The sequence below is a fragment of the Moschus berezovskii genome, chromosome 7 (genome assembly GCF_049115385.1).
Source record: "Moschus berezovskii isolate FMDL1 chromosome 7, NW_MosBer_1.0, whole genome shotgun sequence".
NCBI lineage: Eukaryota > Metazoa > Chordata > Mammalia > Artiodactyla > Moschidae > Moschus > Moschus berezovskii.
The window spans coordinates 26,752,343-26,772,778 of NC_142466.1; the positions used below are offsets into that span (position 1 = coordinate 26,752,343).

The following is a 20,436-nucleotide window of genomic DNA, read 5'->3' on the forward strand; positions in this document are numbered from 1 at the left end:
GCAAAGGTATTTCTAAGGCAGGGCACTGTTAGCACTTCTCTGCTTAGCTTTTCTAGTGCTCTCTAAGGGTAGGGTAGGGCTTGTTGTCTTTCACGTATAACCCAGGAGAAGTAGTACTTGCTCAGTTCAGTGGCTTCAGCCTGTTCTAAACAGACTAGAGAAGTTAAGTAGGTGTGCCGCCTTCTACAGAGCCTCAGTTCCTTGCTGTATCTGCTTTTGTGTAGTGTTTTCATAGGACTTTTATTCTGTTTGTCTGGATTCATGCCGAAACAGCAGTAGTTTCTTGTAGCCCTTTGGCCAATGAAATGAAGTGCAGGTTAAGGGGCTTGTTCAGAAGTAATGTAGCTAATAATAATACTGCTGGGACCTGGAATGGGCCTTATTGGCTGATGCTGGCACCTTTTACGGTTTTCTTTCCATTTCACGTTACCAATATTCAGATATCTGTACCACTATAAAGAAATAGAATAGTCTCTTGAAGACCTTGATTTGGGACTCTTAGTATCCTGAGATTTTCTGAAGCAGTTTTATTAGGTGCAGGGGAGTGCCTGGTGATGGAAAAACTTGTCTTTCAGGCTGAGCACTGGAGATAGCCAGACCTCCAGTTTGAGAAGAAAACTGGTATCTGGAGATCCTGTTTAGCAGATAGGTGAATTAACATTTCAATGGTAATTGGACAGTAAAGAATTATTATAGTAACTTTCTCAACCTCTGTTTTGTAGGAGACCATTCATACTTCCAGAATGTTTTTCTGGCAGGTTCCTTTGAGTCCTAGATGCTAGTTTAAAAATCACAGCAAAGCGCATTTCTCTCTCTCTAAATTTGTGTGGACTCTTTAGAAAAGCATGTGTGGTCCATTTTCTTCTACTCCCACCTCTGCCAGGTTTTCCTTGAGCATCAGTTCTCAGCCACAAGTACTGCATCAGAATTCCTGGTGGAATTTTTGCTTCAGAAAGTTTCTTGGCATGCTATTTATGAACAAGCAAGAGAGGCGGCTATGTTTTGAAAACAATACAGGAAATCTGTTCCTTACTGTGCCCTGCCCCCCTTCTTTGAGAAGAGCTCGTTTGAATGCTGCCTTAGGACACAGAGCCCCAAGTCCCAGATTCGTGTTCTGCTCTTGGCCGTTGGTCTAGTTTCCACAGCTCTAAAATGGTAGAGATGGTACCAGGTTACTCAGCTCCTGTGAAACATTTGACCTGAGATCCAGAGATAGAAACTACTTGTGTTGGCCTGTTATTTTCAGAAACAGAAGATCAAGAATATTTCATTGTTTTTTAATTTGTATTTTCTATATTAAAGTGATATTTTTAGAAGTCTAGTTGGGAGGAATTAAGAAGCTAGTTCATTCTGAAGAAAGTAGTCACAGTGTTTAATTCTTTAATTTTGTTGGATATTTTAAAAATGGCTCTAGTTACTTGAGTTATAAAGTGGATTGTGAACAAAAATAAATCATGCTAATAGGCTTTCTTTTGGGTCATTAGTACCAGGTTACCTCCTCCCAGGGGAGAGAGAACTTTAATCCTTCCCGCACAGGTTCTGGGCTTGCTAATGAGTCTTGAAATGACCCTCAGGTGAGCCGCAGGAAGGGCAAGCAGAGCATCTGTCTGGCCCCAGAAACTGATCATTCAGAAAATGCTTTAGTTTCCCCAGAGTGCTTCTTTAGAAATCTGGCCATTTCTGCTTGCTTCATCTGAACAACCCTGTTCACATTACTAGAAAGATTCTCGAGTCATATGGAATCAAGCCCGGCAGCCTGTTCCAGAGACTGGCCATACTGGTGGGCTCCCCAACTCAATTGAGCCGTGTGTAGTGGGTCTACTTCTTGGAAATAACCTTTGGGTGGGCTTTATGGACTTTGTTTTTCTTTTGCATTTTGGTATTTGCTGGTGATTTATAGTCACATATGCTTTCAAGATACCTGGGAATTTGTCTTATTCAGAAATTAATGCTGGTAGATGGCAGAGAGGAGGGCTTGACATCTGTAATTTTTATGAGCTCCTCAGGAAATCTAAAAATACACCCCAGAGTTTGAGGATTACCTGTTTAAAATCCCTTGACATAAGGGACTGCTAAAACTTTAATGTTCATCAGAATCACTGTGGTGCAGTGGTTAATAAAATGCAGATTTCTGGACCCTAGTCAAGACTTACTGAATATGATTATCTACAGAGTGAGGCCAAGAAAGTTGTAGTTAAACAGCCACCACAGGTGATTCTTAACAGGTGGTGGTCTAACCTGAGGACCACTGTTTAGTGGTTTACACTTGTACAGCTTTCTGGTGCTTGTTTTAAAACATGTAAGTGAGATTTTCACTTTGGGTCTTGTGATTCGTGAGTGTAGTTTTACTGAATATAATGCCCTGTCTGCCCTCCTCCTTTCTCTCTCTCACACATGTGGTCATGCACTCACTTTCAGAGCATTTGAATGTCATTAAATACTTCTAGCATTACAAGTTGGAGAAGGCAATGGCACCCCACTCCAGTACTCTTGCCTGGAAGATCCCATGGATGGAGGAGCCTGGTGGGCTGCAGTCCGTGGGGTCACTACGAGTCGGACACAACTGAGCGAGTTCACTTTCACTTTTCACTTTCATGCATTGGAGAAGGAAATGGCAACCCACTCCAGTGTTCTTGCCTGGAGAATCCCAGGGACGGGGAGCCTGGTGGGCTGCCATCTATGGGGTCGCACAGGGTTGGACACGACTGAAGTGACTTAGCAGCAATAGCATTACAAGTACTTAAACATCATGTAGTATTTGATTCCGAGAGTGGGGAATTTGCAGCATGGCTCTTCTGGGACCTATTCGTTTAGAATGGCTATTTCATAGTGTAGAGATTGGGAGTTGAATTTTGTGATCCCAGATGGTTATGAATCCTTAGATTATGGAAGTTGCTTTTATAGTACAATAAAAGTTGGTCTCATTTTTATAAGGGCCTAGCCACACTTTGACCCACCCTCCCTGATATCTGGGTATTTGAACTTTCCAGGCAGGATCTGAATAAATGGATATTTGTGCTCTTATAAAGGACTCTTCCACATAGTGTGTTAAAAATATTTAAAGAAAAAAAATTACAGTATGCTACTTTAATTTATAAATGTTTTGACCTATAAACTGTATTTTGTCTCAAAGCTGTGGGAAAGCATTGTGTACACACTGTTGCCTAAAGGGTTAGTTTGTGTCTGTTCTGCTCAAATTTGCAAAAAGGGTTAATAAGTACTTGTCACCAACTTGCAGGATTTTCCTTCGTGTTCTTCTTCATTAACCGGTGTTCTTGGGGGAATTGTGAAATATGCATTGTCTGCAAACTACTCTGAAGCACAAAGTCAAATGAACTGTGAAGGTGAGGGCTAAAAACACCCCTCTCACCTTTGTACTTTGTTCTTTGAGTATTAAAGAACATTGATCTGCCAAGTGGCAAAGGGGATACTATTTGGCGGTTTAATTACAGCCAGTGAATGTTATTGATGCTATCAATCAGTGAGACCCAGGGAAAGGGCATGGTGCCAGACCATTCTGTGCTCCCAACAGTGTAATTAAATACTGAAGGACTGGATTCTCAAGGTAAAGGGAGATGCTTCCACACATCCGAAGGAGGAGTACACTTTGTCTTGCAACAGAAGTAAAGGTGGTTAGCCCCTCCTCACGGCCACCTGTCCATTTCTGGAGGAGTTCTGCGAATGGCAGTGGCGGGGTCTCTTCTTCGTGTACAGTTCAGGTGTTGGTGTTTTCCGTAAACATCCTCTCTCTTTTCAGATCTTCACAACTGTCATTTAAAAGGCTCCAGGAATACAGTGATTACTTTCTGTTAAAAGCTGTTTTGGGGGGAATATATAGCCCAGGTGTCTAATAGATATTTGGTGAATGAGAGATGGTCTTTGAATGAGACTATTAGTCCTACAAATCAGTTCATTTAAAAAAGCTTTCCCCATGATTATTCTCTAATGCCTAATCATGTTGAGAGAAAAATATCTTGGTTGGTTTGAACTTATAAAGCATTCAGTAACATTTCAGGGGTTATTCCTTTTAAATCATCTGTTGAGCACAGTTTTCATAGTTGTATAACTTAGGTCAGGTCTACAACATCTATGTAGGTGAAACTTTATTTGGCTGTAGGGAAGGCTTATAATAACGTTTCTATTATCCTTTTATCATATATTTCGAGACACACAAATCTCCATCTAGGCCTATTTGAGAGAGGAAATGCCATAGCTAATCCAAAATGTTTTCTGTTACTGCCTCTTTTTTTTTTTTAATTGACGTATAGCTTGTAATGACGGAAGGTTACTAAAGACAATCCAGCCTTGAAAGAGATTGGATTTCTGATTTTTTTCCTAAAGGATATATGCATACACATACAAGCTAGATCCATGACAAATGGGTCAAATCAGGCCCCAGAACAACAAGTCTTAGCTGTTGTAGTGTACTTGTAATACAGGTTTGGGTTGTAGGTTGTTTATATTTCTCACAGGTGTTTGAAGGGGGATTGTTGAACTATCTCCTTGGTTTAGAACAGGAAGATTGTTACAATTTTTTCTTCAGAAGTTTGAGGAATAACTTTTTTAATATACATTAAAGGTTTACTAAAACTGCCTCATTGCATTATATAGAGCCATAACAAGACCAGTGGTCAGCCTCCCAAGTTTGTAGGGAAGGTCATATGCTTTAAAAGTCTGTGTTCATCATACATGTGCTCTTTCCCTTCTTCTCCCTCACCACCAAGGGCAAAGGTGTTATCATAATGTTAAAATAATTGCAAATTGTTTTAAGGCTGTATAATCATGGTTATACAGTCTTGGATAGGGGATGTCTGTGAGTAATTAAATAATTCTGGGGGCATTTTGAGTGGCTAGTATGTCCAAGTTAGCTTTGCTAAATGTTGAAGCAGTGCTAAAATGTGACACGATGCAGTCTTGTCCTTGACATCCGTGTGTAGTAGGGCAGACAGCACTTACTTTATGTGACCGTCATTGGATGTGCGGTAAGTGAATGCAGAATGCAGTGGCAGAGAATATGTCACTGGCTGCTAAGAGGCCTCTGAAATGGTTTCAGAGGTGATAGGGTTTTACAAAATAGGATTATCAGGCAGAGAAAGAAGAATGGTATTACACATGAAGGGACGTCTGATCCAGAGGCACAGAGGCCATTGTGTGACATGGACCTTTCTGGAGGAAACTACATCTGAAAATGATAAAGTGTGCTTATTCTATAAAAATGATTCTACAAAAATGATTGGTAAAAAAATTTTAATCCAACTTAGCACTGTATTTTACATTTATCCTTTGTTTTTTCTGTTTTTGTTTTTTTAAGTGAAGACTTAATTTATAAGAGGAAGTATAGGAGTGAATTTGGGCAGATTAATTCATTCGTTTGTAGACACGTTATCTGTCTTGTTTTGAAAAGATCCACTGTGACCTGTGAGACAAATGGTACTGAGAAGAAATTTTTCTTTGGAATATTTAGTATCCACACAGAGATAGGATCATTATATTTTCATTACAGTATGTATACATAGGCCAAAGAAGACTTAGATATCTGAGCTAAAATTATAGTGAAGCAGTTTTTTCTTCTAGTTATAGAACAAAAGAAAACTCACTGTTGTTGGTTTTCTTTTCTTTTATTGCCACACTAATTTTTGACTATTCTCCTCACCCAGCTTATCTCAATGTTATATATGTGTGTGACATCCATGTGTATTCTTGTCGCCCTTTACTCCCGTTTTATAAAAGCTTGACCGTGACATTTAAGGCTGTAGAATTACTCTTCCAGTGTTGTCAGTGTCCTATAGAAATTTTTATCCCTTCACATCTGGCTTCTTCATCCTCCAAGATTCCAGTCTGATTCTTATTTCCTACCTTGGGTCATCCCTGCTATACTACTATATACCATTGTCATTACTTCCTAAGTTTTATTTGGCTAATAAAGCATTTATGTTTCATTGCATTTTGTCTTTCTCTCCTATTTGGTGGTCTGCTCTCTGAGAGCAGGCAATCTTTGTCTTCAGAGCACCTCATGGAATACTTATGCTTTTGTTTATAACTTCTGAATGAGAAAGTTTCTATCTGTTGACTCACAAGAAAGAATGGAGACCTGCTCAGTATACTGAAAGATGGGAGAATTAATATAAGTGAAATTAAAAGTGAACCTATCTCTTCCTGGTAGGTGTTCTGATTCAGTGAAGATGTGGTAAAATGATTAAGGGACTTACCAGCTCTTTTTCCTTTTCTACAGTAAATGAAGACTTAACTGCTATTTTTCATGTGAGATTTTCTGCGTAATGTCCATGAGTCTGTCTTTGTCTATCATCTGTGGCTCTTTCATAGATTCTTTTTTCCTCTCTCAAATCTTAGATGGAGTATGTGAAAGCCCTCGAATATTTAACCTACCGAAATTGACGTGCTGAGAACCTTTTTCTTTTCCCACACTTTACCAACCAGTAAAAAAACAGCTTAGTTTTTATTCTTAAACAGCTCCACTTTACTTATATCAGCTCCACTTTACTTACATCAGCTGTACTGTGTAGTCCCTTCTTTAGGCTTGACTTCCTAACTCAGCTTTTTAATCCGTCAACAATGCCTTAGACATACTAGATGCTCAGATACTACATAAATTATATTTAAAGTTTGTTTTTGAAGGTAAAGTTGTGACAGGTATCCTGATAGTATGGTTTTTGTTGGAGTTTGCGTCTGATCACATATCAGAATCTTGAAAGAAGCCTTTAAGAAGCTTTTACTGCAGAATAACTTTTTAAGAATTGGAAGAATACAGCTATTTTTCTATAAGCCAGTTTAACGTTTCCAACAAAGTACAAAATGCCAGATTGTTTGGACAAGCATCGTATCTTCTAGTCATCTTGCCTGAGAGGTACTTCGGAAATAACCCCTGCAGGAGGCTGTGGAATGGATTCACTCCGCAGATGCTGGCATGCTTACTTGGTGGGTGGGGTATCCATATATGCACACATAAAGTCAGCCCTGGGGTTGACATCTGAAGATATGAAAGGCTGACTGTGTTTGTTGTACTACACTGTTTTATATGAGGACTGTGAGCATCTGTGGATCTTGGTATCCATAGGGGCTCCATGGGTACTGAGATGACAGTAAATACAAGTTTCAACCCTCTAGGAGCTTAATGCCTGATACCAGAAAAGTTCTGCAAGTGCCTTACAGTACTCTCAGTCACGTGGGGGCAGCGAGCGGGGAGACTATGAGACAGTCTTCTTCTCTGGCTGTGATGAAGAGTAAGCCCATGAACCTCTGAGTATGGAGTCCTAAGTACTGAGATTTCCCTTCTCTAAATCTCCCCAGTGTCCTTGTAGTATATTTAGTGAAAGTGTCTAAAGTGAAAACTTGACATTATTACCTGCTAGTGCAGCATTCTTAGTGTGTTTTCATGCTGTGGATTCACGTGGTGTCATTGGGCACTGGCTGCATGGTGACTTGTAACCATCCCATATTCAGAAACAGACATGGAACCTATTCTAACCTGATGTTAGGCTAATTTCGTGAAGTTCATTTATTGTGTCTGCTGTTGATTCCCCCAAAAGAACCCCTTTTCTCATTTGGCATTTCACAGTAAACTCTAAGAGACCTCTGAGAAGGGAGTGAGGAAGTGGGAGGATTTGATATGTGGCACTTTCTTTGGAGAAATTAAGTTGGCCTTTCTCATCAGCCCATTTAAAGGTGCTGGATGGGAATTCTCCTGTGGTGCAGAGGTAAGACTCACTCTTTCACTGCCGAGACCCCAGGTTTGATCTCCTCCCCACTGGTCTGGGAACTAAGATCCCACAAGCCTAGAGGTGTGTTCAGGGAAAATAAAAAGGATGCTCTATGTTGAGCCTCGAGGTACAACAGTTGGATGGCCTTTCCATCAGGGTTGGTTTCGGCCAGGCTTCAGGCTTTCCAAACCTACTCATCTGTTGCTCTCTTGTAAAATACTTGTACCATTTTGTAGTGCTGTAACTACAAATTTTATTGTAATAATATGAATTTTGATAATAACTGCAATAGATTTGGAATAAGGCTTACTTGATCATTGAACAGTTTTTCTGTTAACTTAATCTTTGAACTGTTTTTCTGTTAAAGTACATCTGCTTTGTGCCAAATCTCTCTCTGTCATCTTCTCTCATCTCAGAGATACTGGTATTATTTGAGTTTTTTTTCTTTCATAAATTGGGACCTCTGATAATAATAGCCAATTAATACTCTTGTTAGGAAAATCAACCAAGTTAATAAGTGTAACATACCCAGAACAATGCTTGGCACATGGTAAGCACTTAATAAACTCTGGGAACTATCATCATCTATATTGTTACATGATTTTACGCATATGAAATCATTATATTATGATTAAAGCATTATTACTGTTGTCTAGCTCTGTACTCTTAATTCTTACCTCACAGTGACCTTACATGGATTACATAAAGTAATGAAACTATCATTAACCTCAAATTACAAGTAAAGACATAGAGACTTCAAAGAACCTAAGGAAATATTCCCAGGTTATATTAAATGGTACGTGACAGAGCCAGGACCTGAACTTAGCTTCTGAGACCCCCACGCAGCTCTGGACAGTTAGTTCTAGCACAGGAGCTAGTTTCAGGGCACTGGTAGTTCAAAATATGCTCTCTTGTGGCCTGAATTTCACCAGTAATAGTATATTCTCTTTTGCCTCTGTAAGTTTTTTGACCAGGTACTACATTAACTCATGTTTGTCTCAGTTACACCTTGTTCGTGTTACTTGACATTTCTAAAGATTTTGTGGCCAAATGAACACAGGCTCATTTCTCATTTTTAATACTAAAAGTAAAGGAATCTACTTTCTTAACCACTATTGAAGGTAGGAGTGAATTCTTCGGTGGTTACAGCTGAAACTCTCATCTGTTTTTTTTTTTCCATGCCACTTTAGTATAATCACTTTCAAAAAATTTAATGGGCTCAGTGAAGGTATGGGGTTAGAAATGGAATATGGAATATTTTGATGGACAGATTCCTGCTTAGACCTTGGAATGACTAAGTGACCACCACTGCAGTAGCAGATATGATTTAACCACATACTCCCGTTGACAAGCCCTATCTACTACCATTGCTGTACTTGTGCTTTATTTTTTGTTAAATTCTTTGCATGCAAAGATCTGGAGGAATTTGAAAGGCATTTGTGGCCTCTCCAAGTTGCATTTCAAGAACATCTTTGCCACAGACTTCCTGTTGGTCTTGACGAGGCTGAGAGTCCTTGCTGAACCAACTGTGTACTACAGTCAAAACAGAAGAAATAAAAGAACAGACACCTGCCAGCTATGATAGTTTAATAAAAAAAATATATAAAGGTGTCTATGATGCCCTCATTATGGACCTTCATTTAATCAATACACATGGATGAAACTGTTTTGGGTAACATTTAATAAACTCTGCTCAAAGTAATTTTTCAGAAGGTATTTTAAGATGTGTGAAAGGGAAACTCTGTCAAGTCCTTGTTTGTGATTAGTTACTTAAGAACAAATTTTACAACTAGTACACTTTCGCGTTTCTCAGGCTCTTTAGTAGTTTTAGTGTTTTTTTTTTAATAATATCATACATAATCACTTATTCTTATGGCATTACTGATTCTTTGTTGTTCAGTTGTGTCTGGCTCTTTGTGACCCCATAGACTGGAGCATGCCAGGCTTCCCTGTCCTTCGCCATCTCCCAGAGTTTGTTCAAACTCCGGTTCATTGAGTCAATTTTAGCATCCAACCATCTCATCCTCTGTTTTCCCATTCTCCTCCTGCCCTCAGTGATTCATAGCTGATTCTTAAGTGATTCTTAGCTACATCTTTAAGTTAGATACAGGAATTAGCTGGCTTGAATTTTATTTAGTGATGCTGCACTAAAACTTGGAAATAATGTGAAGCCGAGATAGTCTCTCTAGTGTAAAATAGCCAGTTGCTATTTTTACTTTATGTTAAATGGTTTATAATTTAAAAAAAAAAAAAAAAAGAGAGACAAAGCATTTGTCTCAGGAATTGTAATTTAATTTTTTTCTCTCTTCAACTCCCCTCACCCATGTTAGATTTTTCTCAGATATCTCCTAAATAATTCTCAGGCACTGCTAAGAGAAGAAATATAGTAACTGTCCTAAGAGAAAGACTCATTTGATATATTTCAGGTTTTCCTTACACATGTATAAGAAAAAATTTAGCAAAGTTAAGGTTCTTCTTGCATGTCTTGTCTGGTATCTCCATATTAAATGTCTGATCATGTCTGTAGAAATTTGCATGATTTCAGACTGTGTTACAGCCAGTGGCTTAATAGAAAACCCCTGGAAGAAGAGTCAAAACTCAGAATTCTACACTCAACTCTTTTGTTCTGTCTTTGTACGTGTCACTTCACTTTTATGAAATTTTTTTTTTTTTTGCTAACTATGAAGATATTGGACCAAATAATGTCTATATTTTGGTTCTAAAGTTAAGATATCCTCATCTCTGCTACATAGTACTGTGTTTAAGAATTTACTGTTTCTAGGGATTTGAATCCTCAATACAAAAAATGAAGTTTCATCTTTTTTTTAATGTTTAATGGAGTCTATAGTCTAGTATGATGCTGTGAAAGTGCTGCACTCAATATGCCAGCAAATTTGGAAAACTCAGCAGTGGTCACAGTACTGGAAAAGGTCAGTCTTCATTCCAATCCCAAAGAAAAGCAACGCCAAAGAGGGCTCAAACTACCGCACAATTGCACTCATCTCACATGCTAGTAAAGTCATGCTCAAAATTCTCCAAACCAGGATGCAACAGTATGTGAACCATGAACTTCCAGATGTTCAAGCTGGATTTAGAAAAGGCAGAGGAACCAGAGATCAATTTGCCAACATCCGTTGGCTCACTGAAAAAGCAAGACCGAGAGTTCCCAAAAAATATCTACTTCTGCTTTATCGACTGTGCCAAAGCCTTTGACTGTGTGGGCTGGAACAAACTGTGGAAAATTCTGAAAGAGATGTGAATACCAGACCACCTGACCTGCCTCCTGAGAAATCTGTATACAGGTCAGGAAGCAACAGTTAGAACTGGACATGGAACAACAGACTGGTTTCAAATAGGAAAAGGAGTATGTCAAGGATGTATACTGTTACCCTGCTTATTTAACTTATATGCAGAGTACATCATGAAAAATGCTGGGCTGGAAGAAGCACAAGGTGGAATTGAGATTGCTGGGAGAAATATCAATAACCTCAGATATGCAGATGACACCACCCTTATGGCAGAAAGTGAAGAGGAACTCTAAAGCCTCTTAATGAAAATGAAAGAGGAGAGTGAAAAAGTTGGCTTAAAACTCAACGTTCAGAAAACTGAGATCATGGCATTCGATCCCATCACTTCATGGGAAATAGATGGGACAACAGTGAGAGACTTTAATTTTTTGGGCTCCAAAACCACTGCAGATGGTGACTGCAGCCATGAAATTAAAAGATGCTTGCTCCTTGGATAAAAAGTTATGACCAACCTAGACAGCATATTAAAAAACAGACATTACTTTGCTGACAAGGGTCTGTCTAGTCAAAGCTATGGTTTTTCCAGTAGTCATGTGTGAATGTGAGAGGTGGACTGTAAAGAAAGCTGAGTGCCAAATAATTAATGCTTTTGAACTGTGGTGTTGCAGAAGACTCTTGAGAGTCCCTTGCACTGCAGTGAGATTCAGCCAAACCATCATAAAGGAAATTGGTTCTCAACATTCATTGGAAGTGTTAGGTAGTTAGAATCGGAAACAGGAGTCCAGAATGGCTGTGGCTAAAAGACAAGGAAGGGAAAAGCCCACAAAAATAGAACAGAGGAAGGTGTGAGGACTGGAGTGAGGACCTCAGGTGGAACACACAGCACTCCTGGCCAGCGTAGTTTACATAGGGCAGGCCCGGGGGGAGGAAAAAACATATAAAAAGAGGAGCCAAGGAGCTGGGGGTCTCTCTCTCTCCCCCACGTGTATGCAGGCTGTGTCTTTCTCTCTCTCTCTCTCTCCTCTTCACGCCTTTTGGGTTGGCATGCCCTCACGCCTTGAGGATGTATTTTCCTTTATTTTCTAAATAAAACTGATCTGTCTGAGAACTAGAACATGGACTGTCCAAGAGCTGTGACATGCTGAAGGCTTTAATGTCTGTTGCTTCAAATCTTTGTTGTGACGAGATAGAACCAAGGAGTCTACACTCCCCTAACAGAAGGACTGATGATGAAGCTGAAGCTCCAGTATTTTGGCCACCTCATGCGAAGAACTGACTCATTGGAAAAGACCCTGATGCTGGGAAAGATTGAAGACAGAGGAGAAGGGGGTGACAGAGGATGAGATGGTTGGATGGCATCACCGACTCAATGGACATGAGTTTGAGTAAACTCCAGGAATTGGTGATGGACAGGGAGCCCTGGCGTGCTACAGTCCTTGGGGTCACAAAGAGTCAGACACGACTGAGCAACTGAACTAGAATGATAGTCTAGTATATGCAAAAGTACCATAACATAGAATTTCTGTTATATAGGCAGATTATGGCATTTCCTAACTTTCTAGACAAGATTTCAAACATTAAGCATCCTCAGTAAATTTGTGAAGATCAGTAGTCCTCGTTACAGTGAATGTGTGGTACATACTGGAGTGTACAACGAAGGTAAAGACACGGTGTCATATTTCAAGGAATTGAGCCAGTCGCAAGATATGGCAACAGATGAGTACGTCTTGGTTTGCTCAGTATTCAGGAGAATGAGGCATATAATACGGTGCGGGCACAGGTGAGGGGTAACCAGCTCATACTAGAGTGGAGGGGATGGCTGGTGCTGATTTTCAGGTCAGGGTGATGCCCATGCAGTGTCTGAAGTGGTGAAAAGTTAGATGAGTGGAAAGAGCACTTTACCTTAACACAGGGACGTGAGAACAGGAAGCTCTGGGAAACTGTTGAAGGTTGTGTGTGTTCATATAGAACAGGTAGTCGGCGCCCTGAACATGAAAGGTTGTTGTTGAGCCACAAAAGACGCCAGGATTCTTGTCCTCAGGAGAAGAATTCAATCCAGGGCCAGTGATGAGGCTTGATCGCTCAGAGCTTTTGTGTAATAAAATGAAAGTGAAGTCGCTCAGTCGTGTCCGACTCTTTGTGACCCCATGGACTGTAGTCTACCAGGCTCCTCCGTCCATGGGATTTTCCAGGCAAGAATACTGGAGTGGGTTGCTATTTCCTTCTCCAGGGAATCTTCCCAATCCAGGGATTGAACCCTGGTCTCCCGCATTATAGGCAGACGCTAAAGTTTTATTAAAGTATAAAAGAGATAGAGACAGCTTCTGACATAGACATCAGAAAGGGGCAGAGAGAGTGCCTCCCTGCTAGTCTTCAGTTGGATGTTATATAGCTACTGCTGCTGCTGCTGCTGCTAAGTCGCTTCAGTCGTGTCCGACTCTGTGCGACCCCATAGACGGCAGCCGACCAGGCTCCACCATCCCTGGGATTCTCCAGGCAAGAACACCAGAGTGGGTTGCCATTTCCTTCTCCAATGTGTGAAAGTGAAAAGTGAAAGTGAAGTCCCTCAGTCATGTCTGACTCTTAGCGACCCCATGGACTGCAGCCTACCAGGCTCCTCCATCCATGTGATTTTCTAGGCAAGAGTACTGGAGTGGCTTGCCATTGCCTTCTCTGGTTATATAGCTACTAGCTGTCTGCTAATTAGAGAAAGGAAATGTCTTAAAACTCAGAGAATGGCACAAGGTGAGTTGTCCTGGGCCATAAAATGATTGACATGGATCTTGAAGAAAGGCAGGTTTTCAAGTAAATACAGAGTTTCATTAACATAGATTAGGAGACCAATGTTACCAGTAAAACATACTGGTTTGTCAAGTGGGTTCTGAGTCTTCGGTGGAACAGACTTGAAGACAGAGTGTAGGGTAAATACACAGTTCATTAACATAGCTTAAGACAAAGATTTCCATTAGAAAAACTGCATTGGTTAGCTCAAGGTTTGAGAAAAGTTAAGTTCAGGGAGAACCAGGTGTAGTCATGGCAACACAGAATTTTAAAAGAAACCCCCTTGTAAATTTGTATAGAGAAGGGGGAAAAATAATAACACTAGTAGTTTGTTTCCTCCTGCAGCTTAAGAGAGAGATTAAATATGTCTGACACTTGCAGCCTATTTCCTCCATTTGGAGACCCCTGGCCTTCCTAAGGCCTGTTAGCCTCTCAACTAAGAAACTTGAAATTAGTCTTAAAGCATTAGGGAATCCCTGAGAGGAATAACCTGATCAGATATATTTTGTGATATTTCTGAACGTCTCTTTTGAATCAAAACTACCTTATATAGATGAAAGCATTCAGCCAACTCAGTGTTCAGTAAAATTTGAGGTTCTGTTTGTTTTCCACCGTTGCGATATTCTACATTCTGTGTCTTGGAATACCTTTTAGAGGCAGCTTCTCTAATCCATAATACCTTTGCTAAGCCTTCCTGTTAGGTGTGATTATTCCTTTGAGCTCCCACTCCCTCGCTGGAGCTAATCTTTAATTTCTTATGAACTTATTTCTGTATGCTTTGTTCTCTCTCAAGTTTACTCATTTGCATCCCTCTGTGAAACATGCTTGCTCTTACAACAAACCTAGTCTTGGACTGATACGTGTATTTCCTGGTGTGTGTTTGAGACCTGTTCCTGGTAGGGTTTTACATTTAGAAGTAGATCAAAGGACACTGCTTCCTTTTTGGTGGATTTTGAGGTCTATGGCCTGAATTGTGGTTAGAAGGTAATGTCTTTCTGTGTGCTTCTGAGTTCTCTTGGTGGGTCCAATGTAGCCCCCTGCCTGTTAAGCCTTGATGCTTTCACAAGACCTTTGCTACTGTCTGCCAGAGCTGGAGCTAATTTTTATTTAGCAATAGTGTCGTTTTTCTTAGTCCCATCAAGGCTCCATTTTTTTATATGAACAGCAATTAACTCTCAGTTTAAATAGGCGTAACTGTGACCTTGTCCACTCCTTTCAGCTGCAGAATGGAGCTTTCCAAAAAAAAAATCTGAAGTGGCATGTATCTCATTTTTTTTCAGGTTTACTGTTTGTAGTCCTGGGTCAGTAATTGACAAGTGATAGAAGTTGTTTACTGGTGATCTTGCCAGTGGGAGATTTTTCAGATGTCCTGAGTTTAATAAAGAAGAGATTGCTTTGTTCATTTGTAGTCCTTATCACTTTAATCTGTTGGTATTAATGTCCACTGTCGCTGATCTTTCTGTTGGTGAAGTGGAGAGAATTGAGAGCAGTTGTACTTCTGGACAGAAGCGTTTAGACATACTTCTGTTAAAGTGATGTACAGGGATTTTGAACTTTATTATGTACATGTAATAAAGGACTAGTTCTTGTCCATATTTTCATTTCTTTTAGTTCTGTGTATTTTTATTAACTTGTATTTTAACAGCCCATTCATAGTATGTGTGTTACTTGTCCTTGCATGTTTAATGTATAATTAGTTTTATTTGCTGATGAAGATGGCTCAGATGATGAAGAATCTGCTTGCAAGGTAGGAGACCCAGGTTCAATCCCTGGGTTGGCAAGATCCCCTGGAGAAGGGAATGGCTATCCACTCCAGTATTCTGGCCTTGAACATCCCATTGACAGAGGAGCCTGGCAGGCTGCAGTCCATGGGGTCGCAAAGAGTCTGTCATGATTGAGTGACTGTGCATGCTGATGAAGAAATGAGTTTTTAATTACAAGGAATATGCTTTGTCTCAAACTATTCCATTTTCAGGACCTGATTACTTTGATAAATCTATTTTTATCTCTGTTTTGTCCAGTCAGGTCTCTTTTGTGAAGAACAGCTTGAGAAGCCATTGACTAGAGCATTTATAGCCTGGTACTTCTGTCTCCCTTCTTTTCCCTTCAAGTAATTTCAGCATTGCTTGTCTTTGTTTATAACATCACTTGTACACTTGTGAGGAATTCCAGAATAAACCTGAGATATAAAATGCTATCTTCGGAGTAGATTGGTGTTCAGTGTTGTACTTTCTGTATCATCTTTAAATATTTAAATTGCAGACTCTCTGGTTGCCTCTTAAATTAGATCCTTAACTTAGTAGTTTTGACATTTCATAACCTTGCTCCTCAGGCATTAAACATTCACCTGTTTAAATGGCAGTGAAATGTAAAACCCCAAACCTGTCTCTTAATCCAGTGATTGCAGATTGGAGAACACCTTGCATTTGGTGAAGGAAGAAGCTGTTTTGACCCTCCTGGAATATATGCTGGAGGTTCATCCTATTGAAGTATTTCTAATACAGAAATAGCCATAAAACAAAACCATCTCGTCGGTCTTCTCCATGGAGTGTTGTTTTAGTCTTGAAGAACCACAAAGACAGACTTAACAATTTGAAGTTTCAGATAGCCCTAGAGTCATTCTCTAGGTAAAAATTAAAACAGGGCAACAGTTTGAGCTCCAAATCCATAGAAAAATCAGAATCAAGAATTGCTGATTAAGAAGAGAAGAATTGCTGATAATTGTTGGATAGAAATTTGGTCTAGAAACTGCTTTGAATCTCCAGAGTACAAGTCCTTATCTCATTCATTGCAAGTCTTCCTCAGTTCAGTCTCTCAGTCGTGTCCAACTCTTTGCGACCCCATGGACTGCAGCACGCCAGGCCTCCCTGTCCGTCACTAACTCCCCGAGTTTACCCAAACGCATGTCCATCGAGTCGGTGATACCATCCAACCATCTCATCCTCTGTTGTCCCCTTCTCTTCCCGCCTTCTTTCTCAGAATCAGGGTCTTTTCATATGAGTCAGATCTTCGCATGAGGTGGCCAAAATATTGGAGTTTCAACTTCATCATCAGTCTTCCAATGAATGTTCAGAACCAGTATCCTTTAGGGTGGACTGGTTGGATCTCCTTGCAGTCCAGGGAACTCTCAAGAGTTTCCTCCAACACCACAGCTCAAAAGCATCAATTCTTTGGCGCTCAGCTTTCTTCACAGTCCAACTCTCACATCCATACATGACCACTGGGAGAACCATAACCTTGACTAGACAGACCTTTGTCGGCAAAGTAATGTCTCTGCTTTTTAATATGCTATCTAGGTTGATCATAACTTTTCTTCCAAGGAGGAAGCGCCTTTTAATTTCATGGCTGCAGTCACCTTGTAGTATGAAAAGGTAAAAAGGTAGAACAGTGAAAGATGGACTCCCAAGACAAGGGTTTAGAAGATCGGAATTTTAATCCAGAGTTCAGCACCTGTGTGTAACACTAGCAGTGTTTCCTTACCTTTTCTGTATCTGTTTCTCTAGCTGTAAGATACTGATATGTGCTCTCCCTACCTCACAGGGCTGTTGTGAGGCACAAAATACTGTATCTGAAAAATGCTTTCCAAATGGGGAAGTCCCATAAGGCCCTGAAATGTAAGTTAAATGGAAATACTGTTGCCACCATGAGTTTCTGTATGATCAAGTCACCCATGTCCTGCCTGTGGTGATAGGAACGAATTTTTTGGCAAAGTCAGTGCAACACACTGTTGAGATGGTTTTTTATTGAGAGTCGGAGCCTTATTAGTGTAGTTGTGTTCTGAAAATGCACCTGGGCAATAAGATAAGACATACATAAATGATTGTTATGATGGAGGCAACTTATACTTTAAGATCTTCAGAAAGAGGAGGCATATCATTGCCATGCAGGGTCACATGGGCAGGCCCCAGAGATGGCCAGGAGGCAGAGGGGAGAGGGCAGAGCATGGCCTGGGGCCTTTTTTGAGGTCCTGGTAGAAAGCTAAGGACAAGGCAGGACAGGTAGACTAGGTGAGTTTAGCATTGGAGAATTTGAATAGTTCTGGACAGCTCTGTGCTCTAGGGGTGTTAGGGCTTCCAGCTTCAGTGCAGGAAACCAGGGTTCAATCCCTGCGTAGCGAAGATCCCCTGGAAAAGGAAATGGCCACCCACTCCAGTATTCTGGGAAATCCCATGGATAGGGTGGCCTGGCAGGCTGCTGTCCACAGGGTTACAAAGAGTGGGACAGGACTAAGTGACTAACACTTTCACTTTCCACTTGATTGTCTGGTGTCTGGCCCTAGGCTGATTCAGAGTGGGAGGAATATTGGCTTGGTCTGAGGATTTGATGAAGGAGGTGGGGTGTGGCCTCTGGTTTGTATATCAAAGGTACCTCCCAGGGCAGTTGTTTGCTCTCTAGAATTAACTATTCCTGGGAAGGGAGGTCCCTCCTGGATCAAGGCCATAAATGCTAGAGCATTGAGAATACGGAGGATAAGGAATTATAGTCAGTTCAGGTGGGAATTAAAGAAGCAGTGTGAACTGAAGACCAGACACTGAAAGAAAAAAAATGTAGATAACATGACTGACCCAAGTATGTTTTCAAAGCTTTTACATAAGCACTAAATATAAATCCGTTTTCCTAAATATATTTTAGGATAACTTTTAAAACACTCCACCCACACTTCTCTGAAATGCTCAAAGCAGTGAATGTCACTGCATGAGTAAATTATTATGGAGCACAGTAAGGGACTCAGGTTACCCTCAGCTTTAATGGTCTAGGTCTTTACCTGCGTTCTTAGATGTATTTAGAGGTGAGTATTTATAGTATAGTCACCTGGGTTTTTAGGCTCTGTGCTAACAGAATTTTATGTGGATTAGAGATTATTTCATTATTCACAGCATACCGCATTTGCCAAACCATTGACAGAAATGGTTGAATCCCTGAGTGACTAACACTGATTCTCCCAAGGAATAATATAGATTACCTGTGGTGATCATTTATATATTGGGGCTTCCCTAGTGGCCAAGATGGTAAAGAAGTGTAATATATGTGCTCAGTAGTGTCTGACGCTATGCGACCCCATGGACTGTAGCCTCCCAGACGACTCTGTCCGTGGAATTCTCCAGGCAAGAATACTGAGGAAGGTAGCCATTCCCTCATTCCCTTCTCCAGGGGATCTTCCCGACCCAGGGTTTGAACCCAAGTTTCCTGCATTGCAGGCGAATTTTTTTTTCACTGTCCAAGTCACCATGAAAGCCCAAAGATTGATAATAATGGTTATAATCAATAGGCAGAAGTTGACCTGTCATGGTACTCCACCAAATGAAACCCAGAGCTAGACTCATTTGACCATTTTTGTCAGTGGTCTGGCAAATGGGGTATGCTGTGAAGTTTCTGTCCTTGTAGTCAGTCTAGAAGAGCTTACTATTAAACTAAAGGAAATGGGGTCAAAATAGCACATGAGACTCAGAACTGACTTAAAATTGGCAAGGAGACGTTGTAGGCAAAGAGGTATCGATCATAATTTGGGCAAGATCTAAGTGACTTGATGAACTCTCCCTTGACTGCTGTGTGCTTTGTGAACTGTTGTGGATCCACAGCAGACTGTGGGACCACTGGGGTACTAGACTGGCTTTACTCAGTAGATACTCTAGCACATGGCCAAGATGATGAGGATACAGTGATGAGAGAGGCAGCTCTAACTCCTTCCCTCCTGGAGTATATATGTAAGGTGTGCTGATGATAAATACACGTGGGCTTATTCTGTCTTCATCTTGGTAGAAGTTTAGACACTCTATCTCAAAGGTGGGAAGCCTTTTGAAAGGGCATGTAAAGTCAATAACTCAATAGATGGACTTAAGACCTCCTTAATCAAGATTGAGGAGATTTGTGGACAAGACAATAGACACAGGATGACCGGAGGTGCAGTCCATTCATACATCTGAGAATGTAAGGATGATAGCTATTTTTTTTAATCATAATCTGCTTCAAGATGTTTATTTACAATGTGTTTATTAAATAGTACAGGGTTTAATTGAAATTGCTAAATAATTTCAGAAAAGGGCATATTTAAATTCTTTAGAAAGTTTGTACCATCCCCCACTCCCGCTTAAAATGGGAGGCCCAGAAACGGGTCACACAAATGAGTCAGATGAATTTAGAATCCTTAAGCTTGACCATGCAGTTGAGCCTGAATCCCTGGTGTAGGAGACTGGCCCTGGAGGACAGTGTGTTGCCAGGAGTCCTACTCTGCTGTGTGCACCACTGGTCAGATTTGAACACTTGCAGACCTGGGGTAGATGTGCTCTTCTCTTTGCCCAGAGGAATGGTGTTTCTCACTTGTCAAGAGTTTCTCCGGAAAGGAGTGAAACAATTCATACTGGACATGCTTCAGTGCTTTGTTGTATGCTTCTTATAGAAAAGCTAACTTGAGGCAGTTTTCGAATTTTGAAGGCAGGTCACTGAATGTGCGTGTACATTTCGCTGCTCTTTTCCAGGTTTCCTATGCTCGCCCAAGTTCAGCTTCCATCAGAGATGCTAATTTATACGTCAGTGGACTTCCAAAAACAATGACCCAGAAGGAGTTGGAGCAACTTTTTTCACAATATGGACGCATTATTACTTCTCGTATTCTTGTTGACCAGGTCACTGGTAAGTAGGCAGCCTCTGACTGGCAGATGGTGAAATAGTCTGCCTTCTCATACAGAAGT

At 40.6% G+C, this 20,436-nt stretch overlaps 1 protein-coding gene across 7 annotated transcripts in view; it reads left to right on the forward strand.

Moving 5' to 3' along the window:
* Window positions 1-20,436, forward strand: part of ELAVL2 (ELAV like RNA binding protein 2) — a 79,251-nt gene that overhangs the window by 47,124 nt on the left and 11,691 nt on the right. For all 7 annotated transcript variants that reach the window (XM_088837664.1, XM_088837659.1, XM_055427840.1 and 4 more), the window contains exon 4: window positions 20,224-20,377. In XM_088837664.1, coding sequence (XP_088693790.1) covers window positions 20,224-20,377 — 154 coding nt within the window. The remainder of the gene's footprint in view (window positions 1-20,223; window positions 20,378-20,436) is intronic.